We start from the raw sequence: 14,539 nt of genomic DNA on the forward strand, positions 1-14,539 counted from the left end.
TGTCTTGTGGTTTTAAAGTGAGAATATTTTCCCTAGGGAGAACTTTCTTCTGTTTCTGCCACTAACTTAGGGCCTGTTAGCCTTACTCAAGGATCCTGGCTTAACTTAGTGGTCCTAGGCTTAACTTGCCTACCTGGCTACTACCCCAGTGCTCACTTTTCTGATTGAAGCTGATGTAGGCATCAGCCCTCAGCATAATGCTGCCTTTGTTGTTTTGCCCACCACTCAGCAGCACTCCGGCTTCCTTTGTAGTGGTGAAGGGAGGATTTCCTTAGAAACCTCTGTACTTCTTGCATGCCAACAATTCAACAAGAATGTGTTGGATCTCTTATAGTGTTACAGTCTCTCTGAGCATTCAGTCTACCATAATGCTTTGAGCAGAAATGAATTTTAAAAGTTTTTAACTAATCTGCATTTGTTTTTTAAATCCATTCATCCTGTATTACCAATGTCAAAGGCATTTTATCCAAGAGATGCTTCATGTCTCAAAATTAACAATTGAAATAACAAGGGATTTATTTTATACAGTCTTTGCAGTCTTATGTGTTCTGAAAATACTTAGAGACCTAGAATTTATAATTCTAATTTCTTATGTATATTGTTGGCTCCTTATATCTTTAAAACAAATGAGTCATTTAAGCACTTAGCAAATAAAACATTCAACAAATTCATGGATAATAATATGTTGAGTCTTTCTAGATCATTTTGAAGTAGGGTACTGCTGACACCTTTTGTCATCCTTGTCTTTCTTTCCCTGGGAAAGTGTGTAAATTTTTCTCAAATGATCAGGTTTCTGTCTTTTGCCAGCCATGTATCAAAATTGCAATTAAAAGAAGCTCTTTATTCTTATTGAGCAGGGTGGAAGGTGCCACAAATGCACGCTACTAACAAGTGCTTAAAAATACAGCTAATTAAATTGGTTAGGAGCTGAAGTTTTTGCCAGGTCTTTACAACTGACTGGAATAGAGACTCTTAAATGGCCTTTTACACTATTATGACCTACTTACAAAGACATGTCAGAGGATTATTTTGTTTGCTGTGAGTTACATATTTGATAAAAACTTGTCTTCTTCCAGTTACAAGATTTGGAATAAAAGGACCATAAGCTGGGAGATTTCAAAAACTAGTGAAAGATTATTTGTTTAAGTTGATTTGGTATTTTGGCTAAATATAATAAAAATATTTATTGGGCCAGGGATTTAACTCAGTGGTTCCGCCACCTGCCTCGCAAGCTAAAGGTCCCGAGTTCGATCCCCAGTACCAAAAAAAAAAAATGTATTGGCCAAAGTTGAATTTATTTGGTAGACATAATAAGAGATCTTAATTTATCTTTAACTCAATTTCTAGGGATAAAATAATGTTTTATAACTATTTTTGGAGTAGAAATCTTGCAAATAAATTTGAATTTTTAGGCAGAGTATGTTTGGCTAATACTCCACAGTAATTTGCATATTTTTGAATGTGCCTACTAACTATAAAAAGCATATGTGCCCACATTATCATTATTTATATTTGTCATGTAAAAATTGCTTATATATGGAGAGTGTTGTGTAATTATTTCTTGCATAGAGAATAAAGCAGAATTACAACATTCTTTAGAGAGAGAGCCTAGAAAAAAATAACATAGTATTTAAGGAGTTTTGTCTTTCAATTGTGAGTGTATTAATATTTATGGATATAGTCATTAATGCACTACTCTGAACTCTCCATGGCTTCTGTCTAGAAACTTTGATTTTTTTCTGCTTGTAATTTGTCTTATGAGAAAAATATATATTGCCTTAAGAGCAAAAAAGTGAATAGTTCATCTCTGTGTTTTAAAAGTATTAGGATGGTGCACATCCTAATTTTGAGATTTGTTATTTTGTAAAAAGCCATTTGTTTCCTGGGGATATGCTCTTCTTAGGGCCAGGGATTTAGCTCAGTGGTGTCGCGCCTGCCTGGCAAGTGCAAGGTCCTGAATTAGATCCCCAGTACCAGAAAAAACAAAAATGAATATGCTCTTCTTGAAAATAGAAAAAAATAGCATTTTGTGAAGTGTCTTACAGATTTAGTATTTTCTATAATTTAAAATAAATGCTCTCTAACCTTTTGAATTCAGATTGACTTGAAATTTGCAAATCCTTTCATATTTAAGACAGATAAAATTTTATAATATTGTGATCCTTTTTCCTTCCTTTCTATACTACTTTATTTTTGTGTTCTCACTATCTTAAGTTCAACTGCAGTTTTGGTCTTGGGCTTAAGTAAGCATTTAATAATTCAGAAATAAAGATTAGGTTTTCAAAGTCAATTGTGAAGGTAATTTTGAATTTAAAGGTTCCTAAAAGTTACATGTGGTGTGGATAGCTATATAGCCATGGTGGATAAAAATATCTGTATAATGAAATATAATAACATATTCATATTAGAAATTATTAAGAAAAAATAAATTATTGAGATTAAAGTTTAAAACAGTTTGAAATTAATTGTAACTTCACTTAATCAGTATCACTTACCATATGGTGTGATATCATGACCAACTGGCAACTCTAACTTTTTTCAAATATTGTGTTTTAGATGATGGTTAATGTGCTAAAATTCCAGGCATAGTTCTCTCTTTGTGTTTAAATACAATTCTCACTGAAGCTAAATGAATTCTTTTTTGTTGTTGCTCTTAATACAAAGTCTCAACTTTACATCACAAAAATAATGATTGGAAAAATTTGGCAGTTTAATCATTTCTGTTTCCTTTCATTTAATAGCAAGAAATTCTTTATCATTATCCAATGTCTGAAGCATCTCAGAAACTTAAAAGTGTGAGAGGGATTTTTCTCACACTCAGTGACATGCTGGAAAATATAACGGGGACACAAATTACTAGGTAATAATTTTTACTTAGCTTTAAGTCTTTTTGTTCAAGTTATTTTCTTTGTAACAAATACAGTAAAATGCTAAAGTAAGTATAAAACAATAATTGTATCTATAATGTAGATATTTATAATGGTAGATAAGATATCAGTCGGTTTTTGATTCATCTAAGTTACTTCCACCAGTAATCTATTTAATTTAGAATGTAACTTTCAATACAGCTGTAGATCTGGGTGTTTTGGCACATTTTAAGCAAGTTGAGCTAATGATCTACATTTATAATTTCTTTATAAAGGTGGCATTTTTAAACATTCTTCTTTTTTTTTTTTTGGTATTGGGGATCGAACTCAGGACTTTGTGCTTGCCAGGCAGGCGCTGTGCCACTGAGCTAAACCCCCGGCCCTTAAACATTCATTTTTATGAGTCTTGACTTCTTCATGTTTTCTCTTTTTTTTTTTTTTTCGTTTGTGGTACTAAGGATTGAACACAGGGCCTTTGTGCTGATCTGCCTTCCTAGTCCTTATTTATTTATTTCCTTACTTTTGGAGACAGGGTCTTTCTAAATTGCTTAGGTTAGGCTTGAACTTGTGATCCTCATGCCTCAGCTTCCCACAGTGTTGGGATTGCAGCCATGCTGTACTATGCCTGACTCTTATTTTTATCCTGAGTAACCTAATACCTTTTTGGTTGGAAAGAATGACTGAGCAATGAATTGTTCAAATAATTTTAAAAAAAATACTCTGTTCTTACAGCAGTGATAGAAAAATGCAGAATGCACTTTGAGAGGAATATTCAGAATTCATTATCATCTGTTGATCTGTGAAGCTTATGTAGTAATGGATAAACAAAACTGCTGTCAAATAATTTGAAAATTAGGGCTGAGGATGTAGCTCATTGGTAGAGTGCTGGTTTCTATGTACAAGGTCCCCCCTTTAAGAATACATCAAATAGTTATTTATTCCACGTTGCCTTACCAAGCCCTAACATTTACATGCCATGTTTAACTTATGAGACAAGAGAACTGAAAGTTCAGATTTTTAAAAAATAAAATAGATTGGGCCGAGGATTAAGCTCAGTGGTTCTGCCACCTGCCTCGCAAGTGCAAGGTCCCGAGTTCGATCCTTGGTACCAAATAAATAAATAAAATAAAATAGATTAAATATTAAAAATTTTCTTCCTTAATACTTCAATAATTTAGGGGTTTATAAAAGAAGTTTATTTCAAATTTCAAGAGCCTCATATTACTAATAAAATATCAAGTTGAATTTTGTAGGACTCTTAGGATTTTAAAAAGAGGCAAGATCTATAAGACAACAGGATGAAATTTTCTGTTTTCCTAGATAAAAGTCGTATTTAAATCTGTGGCTTTTAATATATGATACTGTATACAGAAATAGGTTCATTTTTCAAGACAGTAGTACCTGGGGTTCCATTTAGTGAATACATTTTCATGTTTAAAAAAGCACATTGCATGCCTAGTAATATCAACCCTGGGGAGGCTGAGGCAGGAGGATCACTGCAAATTTGAAGCCAGGCTGGACTACATAGTGAGACCTTGCCTTGAAAAACAAAATAAATAAATAAATAAAAGCACATTACATACTTTTAAAATTATTATTTATTGATTGAATTTTGTGGTGTTAGGATCAATCCTAGGGCCTCACATATCTAGGCAAGTGCTATAGAGTTATATGGTAAGCTCGTCTTTTTGTTTACATATTTTTAAGACCTTTATTGAGATAGAATTCATAAATGATACACTTAACCCATTTAAAAAGTGTATGATTAGATGTGTGTACAAGTGTGTTCATGGGATGTGTGACCGTCATCAAAGTCAATTTTAAAACATTTCTGTCACCTCAGAAAGAAACCCTGTACCCTTTCATTGTCAACCTGCCAACCCCAACTATTTGTACACATTTCTCTGTTCTAGTCATTTCATATGTATGGAATTTTATGATGTGTGGTTATTTGTGACTGACTTCTTTGATTCAGCGTAATGTTTTAAGGTACAGACCTCTTCTTTAAGGAAAATTTTAGTTTCTTCATATAGGTTCATCTTTGTACCATCTAGGATAGATATTAGATATTATTAGTGATGATTAGATATGAGTTAAGCATGTAAAAAGAGATAAATACAGTCACAACTTTTTTGAGGAAACAGTAAGTAAGAAAATACTGTTTTAGGGCCTCCTTAACAATATGTATGTCTTGTGGCTTATGCATTTTAAAAAGTATAGTAATATTGATCTGACTACAAAAGACTCTAATATTTGCCTAAAAGTATATGTATTTTTTGTTGCTGTTGCTGAAATTCTTTTATTGGTACATTTTAGGTTTACAATATGTTTATATTTATCATTGGGTGCTTGTACCTGTACATGATGTATTTTGGCTCTTATTTTTTCCCCATTACCTATGCACCCTTCACCCCCTCCACCCTTCCCTATTTACATACTTTGTTTTCATTTTTTTTTTTTTTCTCATAATTTTTCCTTTCCAGTCTTTCCTTTCCCCATCTCCTCCCACCATCCCTACCCCTTTGGTCCTTTTCCTGTTTCAGAGTATCAGTTATTAAGTATTAATCCTTTTAATCCTTATTTACACTTTCAGTTTCTCACACTAGAGAAACTATTCAGTATTTACACATGTGTGTCCTATGTATGTCACTTAAGAGTATGGCCTCAATATGCATCCATTTAGCTGTAAATGACTCTAGTTTCACGTTCTTTATGGCTGAGCAGTACTCCATTTTATAAAAAAACCACATCTTCTTTATCCAGTTTCCAGTTGATGGGGATTTGGGCTGTTTCCAAACTTTAGCTATTATAAACTGTGCCGCTATAAACATGGGTGCACATATATCTCTGTGGTATGATAAGTATATGTATTTTTAAACTTTATTAAGACAAATGTAATTCTTTTTGAGAAAAATGTTTATTAATTCATGTTTATTCATTTAATTCTTGTATTTCCATAGTTCATTATTATATCTTTTTTGAGGATGTATGTAAGCTTTTCCAGCTTCATGAAGCATAATTGAAATATAATAAACTGCACATATGTAAAATACACAATTTAATCAGTTTCGACATACACATTCTGAAACCATTACTACAATGACTATATGCAGTACTCCAAAAGTTTCCTTAAGAACATGTTTAAATTTGACTGATAATTTGATTAGTTGTCATTTTCTCAGATGGGACCATTTTTTTCTTTCTTTGTGATCCCTTTAGCCAATCATGTTCATAAATAGGCAAGCACAAAAGGTGTATTAAATAACCAACTGGGAAGGAAATTTCTTTTGGAAAAGAATGTATATAGCTTCTTAATGTTAACAAAAGAATTTCAACTTTTTAAAATAATGACTACTATTGTTTAGCATAGTTTTGTTAGGTTGTTTCTGTTTTGTTTTTAAAGTATTTTAGAATGTATTTTTATTCTTCCATAATTCCTTGCCTTTTCTGTATGGCAGTTATATATGCCAAGAAATTTGTTTATGAAGCACTCTGTTCTTAAATCATACCATATGTAGTTACTTAGGGGTAATTTTTATAATTTTATGATATTTAAAGATGCTCTAACCTTATTTAAAATTTATTTTTTCTTAGCTCATCCCTCTTTTTAAATGGAAAACAAATTCATGTAGCTTATTTGAAAGAATCTGAGAAGTTGTTGCTAATTGGCCTGCCTGCTGAAAAGTAAGTTAAAAATTTTTGTTTACCTTGATAGCATTTCTAAAGTAGTACTAACAAAGCCTATTTTATTAAAATTATGACATTTTTGTCAAAGGCAGACTTTTTTTTTTTTTCTTCGGTACCGGGGATAGAACTCATGACCTTGTGCTTGCAAGGCAGGCACAGTGCCACTGAGCTAAATCCCCGGCCCCAAAGGCAAATTTCTTAAACAGTTTTATGATTTAGAAGTGATTAGGATTTATTGCATTAATGACGTAGCTATACATGAGTTCATTTGGTATGAGTAGTCCCAAAAGATGCCATCAATGCCCACCTGGGCTTATTAGTGAGGCTGGAGGTTGGCAGTGCACCTACTTGCCTTTTCTGTGGCCTGTACAAAAGTACAGAAGTGACTGAGAGATGATCTTGTCCTCTTTTTTTTAACTCTCCACAATGCTATGATTTGGCTTTTGCATGCTTTTTTTTCACTTTTGGAGATTTTTAAGAATTAAGGGTCTGAGGAAGGGTATTTTGCTCTGAGCACTTTTGACAAAATAATGAATATGTAACTCTAAAGTGACTTCTCTAATGGTTCATCTTATCATGGCCTCCTTCTTGACTTTTGCAAAAAATTTTAAATATATCTTATTTTAGATGTTGGAAATAAAAACAGGATTGACATGGACTGGCCATGAGTTTAGGGACTGCATTAGATACTTTACATTCAGTTGCTTAAATAACCTGACAGAGGTTGCAATTAGGAAGGGCAGAATTTGAAATTGAATGAGGGTCAGTCTGAATTCTTTTTATGATAGTGATTCCATAATGTCACTGGACATTAAAAATTAAGGGAGAAATTGAGTACAAATATAGAGAACAAAAGAGTAGCCCCCAAGGGGCTAGATTTAATTATTACTAGAATGGTTGTATGTCCCTGTTCAATGAGTTTTAAAACTTGTAATATAAATTCTTGACAATTTTTAAAATGTTTGGGTAACTTTATTATTAAAGTATTAAACACATTTCAGTTTTCCTCTTCGGTCCATAGAATCATGGCATATGGTCTACACCAAATATTAAAATAAGTACTATAGTGTGTGACTGACACAACTTTAGAGAATATCAGTTCTGATAAAATTGCCCTGATGGTTTCTCTTAATGTTTAAACTATCCAAGAAAGAAAAAGACGGGCCAAAAAATATTTTATCCTGCCAATCTGTACAAAATATCATTATTATTTATTACTATAGACTTTAACTAGCTTTCATTCATTACATAATATTGTATTAGTTATGTATTGTTATATAACAAATCATCTCCGCCTCAAATTTACAGAGAATTCTGGGGTAGAGATGTAACACAGTTGTACACTTTTGGCCTAGCATATGTGAGGCCCTGGGTTTGATCTCCTATACTGGGGAAAAAAAGAAAACTATAAAATTTGGGAGATAATTTAAATAGTAAACATACTATCTTACAGGTGTTGTGGTGGTACAGGAATCCAGGAGCAACTTAGCTAGGTAGTTCTGGCTCAGTCAGGGTCTCTCTTGACATTGTAGCTGAATGTCACCCAGGGATACAGTCATCTGAAGGTTTAACTGAAGCTAGAGAGTCTGCTTCCAAGGTGGCTTACACACATGGTCATTGTCAGGAGGTCTCAGTTCCTTGCCACATTGACCTCTCCAGGGAGCTGCTTGAGCGTCCTCAAAATATATCGGTTGGCTTCCCCCAAACCAAGGGATCCAAAAGAGAGAAAGAGGGCAAATCTGTAGGACTTTATGGCTTAATCTGAGAAGTGACACATTGTCATTCCACCATATATTGTTTGTTAGAAGTGAGTTACTAAGTCCAGATCACACTCAAGGGGAGGAATTAAGCGCCACTTACTGAGGAAAAGAATATTGAAGAATTGTGTGTTTTACCATCATAAACAGGAATTCCAAAAGTGGCTGCAGTGAAAAATACCAATGGGTTATGCTTTGAAGGTGACTAATTGTGGACAGAAAGGGATACAATATAAATGTGGGGTTCAAATTTTTTTTTTGGTACCGGGGATCGAACTCGTGACCTTGCGCTTGCAAGGCAGGTGGCAGAACCACTGAGCTAAATCCCTGGTCCTGGGTTCAAATTTTTTAACATGAAAGTATAATGGTGTATTGACATATACTAGACAATGGTGATCTTTAACCAGCTAATGTATGTTTTATGTTTTGCTGTCTCAAAAGAGGTTATTGTGAACAGTGCTAAGAGACTATCCTATGCCAGTGGGTTGGATTATGAAAAACTAGGGGATTGTTCTGAAAGTATGGGTTTACAGGAATTGGAGAACATCCAGATTAAGATCATTTAAACATTTGTCTGTAAGACTTTTGTATAGCCCAAAAGGCAAAAGAGGAGAAACAAAACACAATGTTAAAGACAAGGGTAGCATAAACAGTTTAGGGAGGAGAAAGAAAAGCTCAGCAAAGCAACTGAGCAGAAGCTGTTCATCCATGCATACTCTTGATGACACTAGCCAATTTAGGCAGACAAAGACAGTTTCCAGGAGCAGTTTTATGCTGGCTGCTGAGCTCTAAAAGGGGGATGGTCTAGGCAATTTCTCAATCTTTAATACTCAGGGAGATGGACATAAGTCATCTTCTCTAGTATTTATGCCATTCCTATCCTAGAAAACTAGGCTTGATAAATTAGAATTAATTTGAGATCTCTTTTATTCTCTACACTGATCTTCTGGTAAAAAAAAAAATTAGCCCTCTGTACCCCACTTGACCCTCTTGCACCTCTTTATCCCTCTCTTATAGCTCATGACCGTCACTGTACCAGCATCTTTTCCTTATCCATCTTGTTTTATATAAGATGTATTATTATCATTGTCATTTGTTGAGACTGAGAAAGAGTACTGAGAGATCATGCATAAGCACCTCACCAGTACCCATTTATATATCTTTGTATTCTCATCATTTTGCGAGTGATTTGTATTTGCACTGACTGCCCTGGAATTTTCCCCTCATCTATCTTAATGCCATAGCCAGTGTACTTCCCTTCTCACCTCATAATGGTAAGAGTGAAAAGAGTGCCATCCTGCAGAAATTAGTGTGATCCAGAGGTATGTTTTCAGTTAAGAAAATTATCCCCCCGTGAGAGCTACAGCAAACAAACAGCAGGATCCTAACCAGAAAGACAGTGTGCGCTAGCGAAAAGAATCACTTTGGAGCTATGAAGATGAATGCTCGCCAGTAGGCTCCACTCCCTTTGTGACCTTGCACATGTTGCTTTACTTCTCGGACTTTAGCCACTGATATAATGGAAATAATGACCTGCCTTGTAGAATTTCTATCAGCCTTCACTACGAAAATGTAAATCTATTTCTTTTTTTCTGTTCTACTATCTTTCCTTTCTCAGTATGTTTTGCCAAAGAAGTTAGAGATTCCAATAATACTGAAAAATGTCAAGAATTTAGCATGAGGGGTTGAGGGGGAGGTTTAGTATGGGCCTGGTCCCAGATACTGCTCTAACTGCATTGAGTGCATTAATTAATTTCATTTAATCCTCAAATTAATTATTTCATTTAATCCTCAAAATCAACCTGAGGAGGGCTTAGTAATAACTGCCCCAGTTTTAAGGATGAATAAGCTGAACTCTCCTGAGGGTTTATTTACATATAAATGGTGATATTAAACATCCATATTTGACTAATGCTAGAAGCCTAATTGATTAAGGTGATCAGTTGCTACATAGTAACCAACCATTTTTCACAGTTTTACTCATAGTTGACATATATCTTATGTGTAAAATGTAAAAATGTTTGGTTTCTTCATTATATTATAAATGAATAAATGTGTTTTTGTTTTGGTTGTTTTAGAGTTCCTCTTCCTCAACTAAGGAATATGATACGAGATATTGCCCAAACCTTAAAATTTATGTATGGTTCTTTAGATAGGTAAGTGCTTATTTGAACTCAAGCTTTAAGAGTCTTTGTCACCTTTTGTTCTTAATATTATTTCTTGCTTAGTATTGTTTCCATATTGTTTGGTTCATCTTAGTCCTTATTCTTATTTTCTTCTATTTCATTACTGGTTTTTATTTCATAATGCTAAGTAGTTTTTCTCTTGATCCATTTCTTTTTATATTTCTTATTTTGATCTCATATATTACTTCAGTGAAATTTTTAGTGAAATAATGGTACATAGTGATCATTATGTACTGTTATATAGTGATCTCCATATACTGACCTTCATAACAGAGAAAAGAATACAACTTGAAATAAATTTTTCTTTTCTTTGCTTTATAAGACCACTGTCAGATTCACTATCCTAAAATATGCTTTATTCTCAAAAAATTTTAGTAAAGAAAATGCACTATTGTTGTAAAAAATAAGTTACATGGTAGAAAAGGTATTGATTAGTTTCATATGTATTCTTCCGTAATTGTTCTGTACAAATGAATATACAAGCTTTCTTTTTTACACAGTGAGCCCATATATGTATCTGTTTTTGCTTTTGGCTTTTTTAAACCTTGTAATATGATGCATATTTCTTGATTTCAAGGAGGAATTTTGAGATAATGATTCAACATTTGAGCACATAATTATAGATGGAAAATAAATTTTTCTCTTTGTGGGATTTTTATAAGTTGTAGTACTTCTAAGAGCTAAAATGGTATCTTTGGTCAGAATAAAACTCCAAGAATAGTTTATACACTTTTTCCAACCCCCAGTAGTATTGTATCTCTGTTTATCTATAGTGAATTTTTATTGTCATTTGTTTTCAAAGCATCATGGAGGAATTTTCTGTGACTAACTCTTTTGGTAAACTTATCTAGTTTGCATTCTCCACTGAAGGAGCTAGCTATGTGACAGTATTTTTCAAATAAGTGAGCTACAAAAGTCTGGGCATCTGTAAATAATGCTTTTACCTTTTAGTAACTAAGACTGTTTCTAAGCAATGAAGGAGTAAGGGTGTGGGTGGTTATAAATTAATTGCTGAATGTACATTACATCTGGGCTGGGGATTAAACTCAGTGGTTTCGCCGCCTGCTGCACAAGTGCGAGGACCCAAGTTTGATCCTCGGTACCAAAAAAAAAAATGTACATTACATCTAGCATTCCTGAAGCTGAGGCTGGAGGATTATGAGTTCAAGGTCAGCATGGACTGCATAGTAAAACCATGTCTCAAAAAGCAAAACAAAACAAAATTTGATACTAGAGAAGCAAACTTTGCTATATTATACCTTAATTCTTGCTTTCTGCTTCCATAAAATGGTAGATTTTTCAAAGATTAAACTTCTCTAATGAATTTCATACATGAAAACAACCAATTGCTTCTCTGTAAATTTCAGTGATGTGGATTGGAGGCACAGGGATTCAATTTCTCTGAATTTTGTCTTGAAATTAAGCCTGCATTGATTTGGAAGTATCTCCAAGATGGCAGCAAATTTAATTAGTTTCTACATTTTCAAGTGAGAATTTGAAGGACAATCTTAGATAATAAATGTGAAGATCCATTGAGTTCTTAAAACCAACAAGCAATGTGGATCCAAGATGTTATTAATAGACATTTACAATAATTTTTAATAAGTTTTTCTGATAATGGAGAAATTAAGTGCCCATTGTGAAAAATTACAAAAGGATTTTTTACAAGTTGAAAGGCAGTTATCTTTTTAAGTTGTGATTTAGTAGAAAACTGACTATATATTAACAGTTTAGTGTTGTGAGCAATTTAAAAATATGGCATTTTCCTTTACCATCCTAAGCATATCTCCAGTTTACACACTTCTTTCCATCTTCACTATTGCCCTGTCCAGCCACTACTATTTTGCACTTTTGAAATAGTCTCCTAACTGGTTTCCTTACCTCCATTCTTGCCCCTTTAATTAATTTCCATAGAGAAATTGAAATGATCCTTCTGCATTATTATCTGGCTCCTTCCTGTTTGCCTTCAGATCTCAAACCATATAGGGCCCACTCTCTTTCCTGTTGCTGCATCTTCTTGACATTTGGGTTTCAGCTTCAATGTTCCATTCTCAGAGACTCTTTCTTCCTTAATCATTTAATCTAAAATAGTGCCGCATGCCTGTGGTCCCAGCTACTTGGGAGGAGAATTGGGAGTTGGGAGTTGAGCCTGTGAGTTGGATACCAGCCTGGGCAATATTGCAAAATCCTGCCTTAACAATAAAATAACAAACCAGTGACACCACCCATTCACCTCATCCTGTTCTTTTCATACTCCTTTGTATGAACTCACGGTTCTATTGTTTGTTTATTTGTTGTCTTTCTCCATTAGAATGTCTCGGCATTTTTATTGGTGTACTTCTAGCTAGTCATGAGAATAGTAGGCACTCAGATATTTGTTGGATGAGTTAATGCTGTATTATTTTGACATGGCTTAAACCAACCATTTAAAATCTACCCCCATGGGGCTGGGGATTTAGCTCAGTGGTTCCACTGCCTGCCTCCCAAGTGCAAGGACCCAAGTTTGATCCCTGGTACCAAGGAAAAAAAAAAAAGAAATCTGAGTTCAGATTTTCTATATCTAAAATTTACCCCCACCTTGTCCTTTTTTCTGTCTCTCCCTGTCTTCTTTCCCCACCTTTCCCCTCTCTTTTTCACTTTGTCTTTCTCTTTCAATACTTGTACTTTCAATAGTGAAGAGAAGAAAGAATAACTTTTGTTCTTTGTTTTATACTTACTGTTTACTAGTAAGTAATAAACATAATAAAACTTGTATTTATGTACTAGGTAGTTTGGGTGTGAGTTAGGTTGTATTTAACCCCATTTTTATGGAGTTGGAAACCAAAGTCCAGGGAGAGGTTAGGTAATTTCTTCTGATAGCTCGCTACCTAGTGAGAGCAGTGACAAGATTAAAAGCCAGTTATTCTATTACAAAGTCCAGAATCTCTTCACTATCCAATGTTGCCTGATATATTGGGAATTATAAATAGTTAAGAGATAATCAGAGGTAAAAGCAACTTCATTTTTTACAAAAATAAAATAAGTTCTTCAGCCCTTTCTCTTGTACATATGCCATGTGTGTTGGCTCTGTTGTTCTGTAGCAGTGGTAACGAACCTATAGCACACATGCTGCAGCCAGCTATTTGTTATCACTGAAAGCTCTAAAAGGTTTGCCATCACTGTTCTGTAATATCATCTCTTCAGTACATTTGTGAGTGTGTTTTAGGGGGAAAAAATAGACAGGGTGAATTTCTTAAGCACTCCATTAGTAACATTATAGCAATGATTTTTACTAAATGGAGGGAGGAAAAGCTTAGTAGTTGGGAAAGAGCCAGCTCCCTTAGGGGCATACAAAAAAAGTGACCACCATTTCCATACGTTGTTCTAACTTACAGCTGTCATTTCTTCAGTGCCTTTTGCCAGGTTGAGAATGTTCCCCGTTTGGATCATTTTTTCAACTTGTTCTTTCAAAGAGCACTTCAGCCTGCTAAACTACATTCCAGCGCCAGTCCCACTGTTCAACAGTATGATGCCGCCAGTGCAGTACTCTTAGACAATCTCCCTGCAGTTCGGTGGCTCACACTTCCACAGGAAATCAAGGTAATCTGAGGTCTCATAAATACAAATCAGAACCTGTCACTTTATAATCATTTATCTTCTTTCTTTCCCCCTTAGGCTTTTTATACGTTTCAACATTATGGCTAAGAATTAAAGAGGCAATTGGTTGACAAAGTAGGAGCTCCAGTATAGTAAACTTAGAAAGACAAATGATTTTTTTATACATAAAAATGAGCTCTCTCATCTTACTTTAAGTTCAAACTTTGTTTAAACTTAGAATTCTTTTCAGAAATCATAAGTTGTATGTTTTACTCTGGAGGTTTTTGACTGATTTTGTAACTCAAGGGCAGGATATGTTTGTATAAAGATTAAAAGGGGACACAATGACAAACAGTATTCTTTTTGGAGGATAAATGTAGATTTTTTGGGTACATTTTAGGTATACAGTATGATGACATTCACCATTGGGAATTTGTACCTTTACATGATATATCTTGGTTCTTCT

At 34.1% G+C, this 14,539-nt stretch overlaps 1 protein-coding gene across 7 annotated transcripts in view; it reads left to right on the top strand.

Moving 5' to 3' along the window:
• Window positions 1-14,539, top strand: part of Intu (inturned planar cell polarity protein) — an 89,517-nt gene that overhangs the window by 54,646 nt on the left and 20,332 nt on the right. For all 7 annotated transcript variants that reach the window (XR_002386240.2, XM_021236470.2, XM_004854954.3 and 4 more), the window contains exons 5-8: window positions 2,742-2,860; window positions 6,462-6,551; window positions 10,390-10,467; window positions 13,887-14,076. Coding sequence is in view for 6 of the 7 variants with exons in the window: in XM_021236470.2 (XP_021092129.1) it covers window positions 2,742-2,860; window positions 6,462-6,551; window positions 10,390-10,467; window positions 13,887-14,076 (477 nt within the window). In the remaining variant the exon portion in view is untranslated. The remainder of the gene's footprint in view (window positions 1-2,741; window positions 2,861-6,461; window positions 6,552-10,389; window positions 10,468-13,886; window positions 14,077-14,539) is intronic.

The sequence above is a fragment of the Heterocephalus glaber genome, unplaced genomic scaffold (assembly GCF_053883595.1).
Source record: "Heterocephalus glaber isolate CG9 unplaced genomic scaffold, H.glaber_assembly_v1.0 deba00001586, whole genome shotgun sequence".
Lineage (NCBI taxonomy): Eukaryota > Metazoa > Chordata > Mammalia > Rodentia > Bathyergidae > Heterocephalus > Heterocephalus glaber.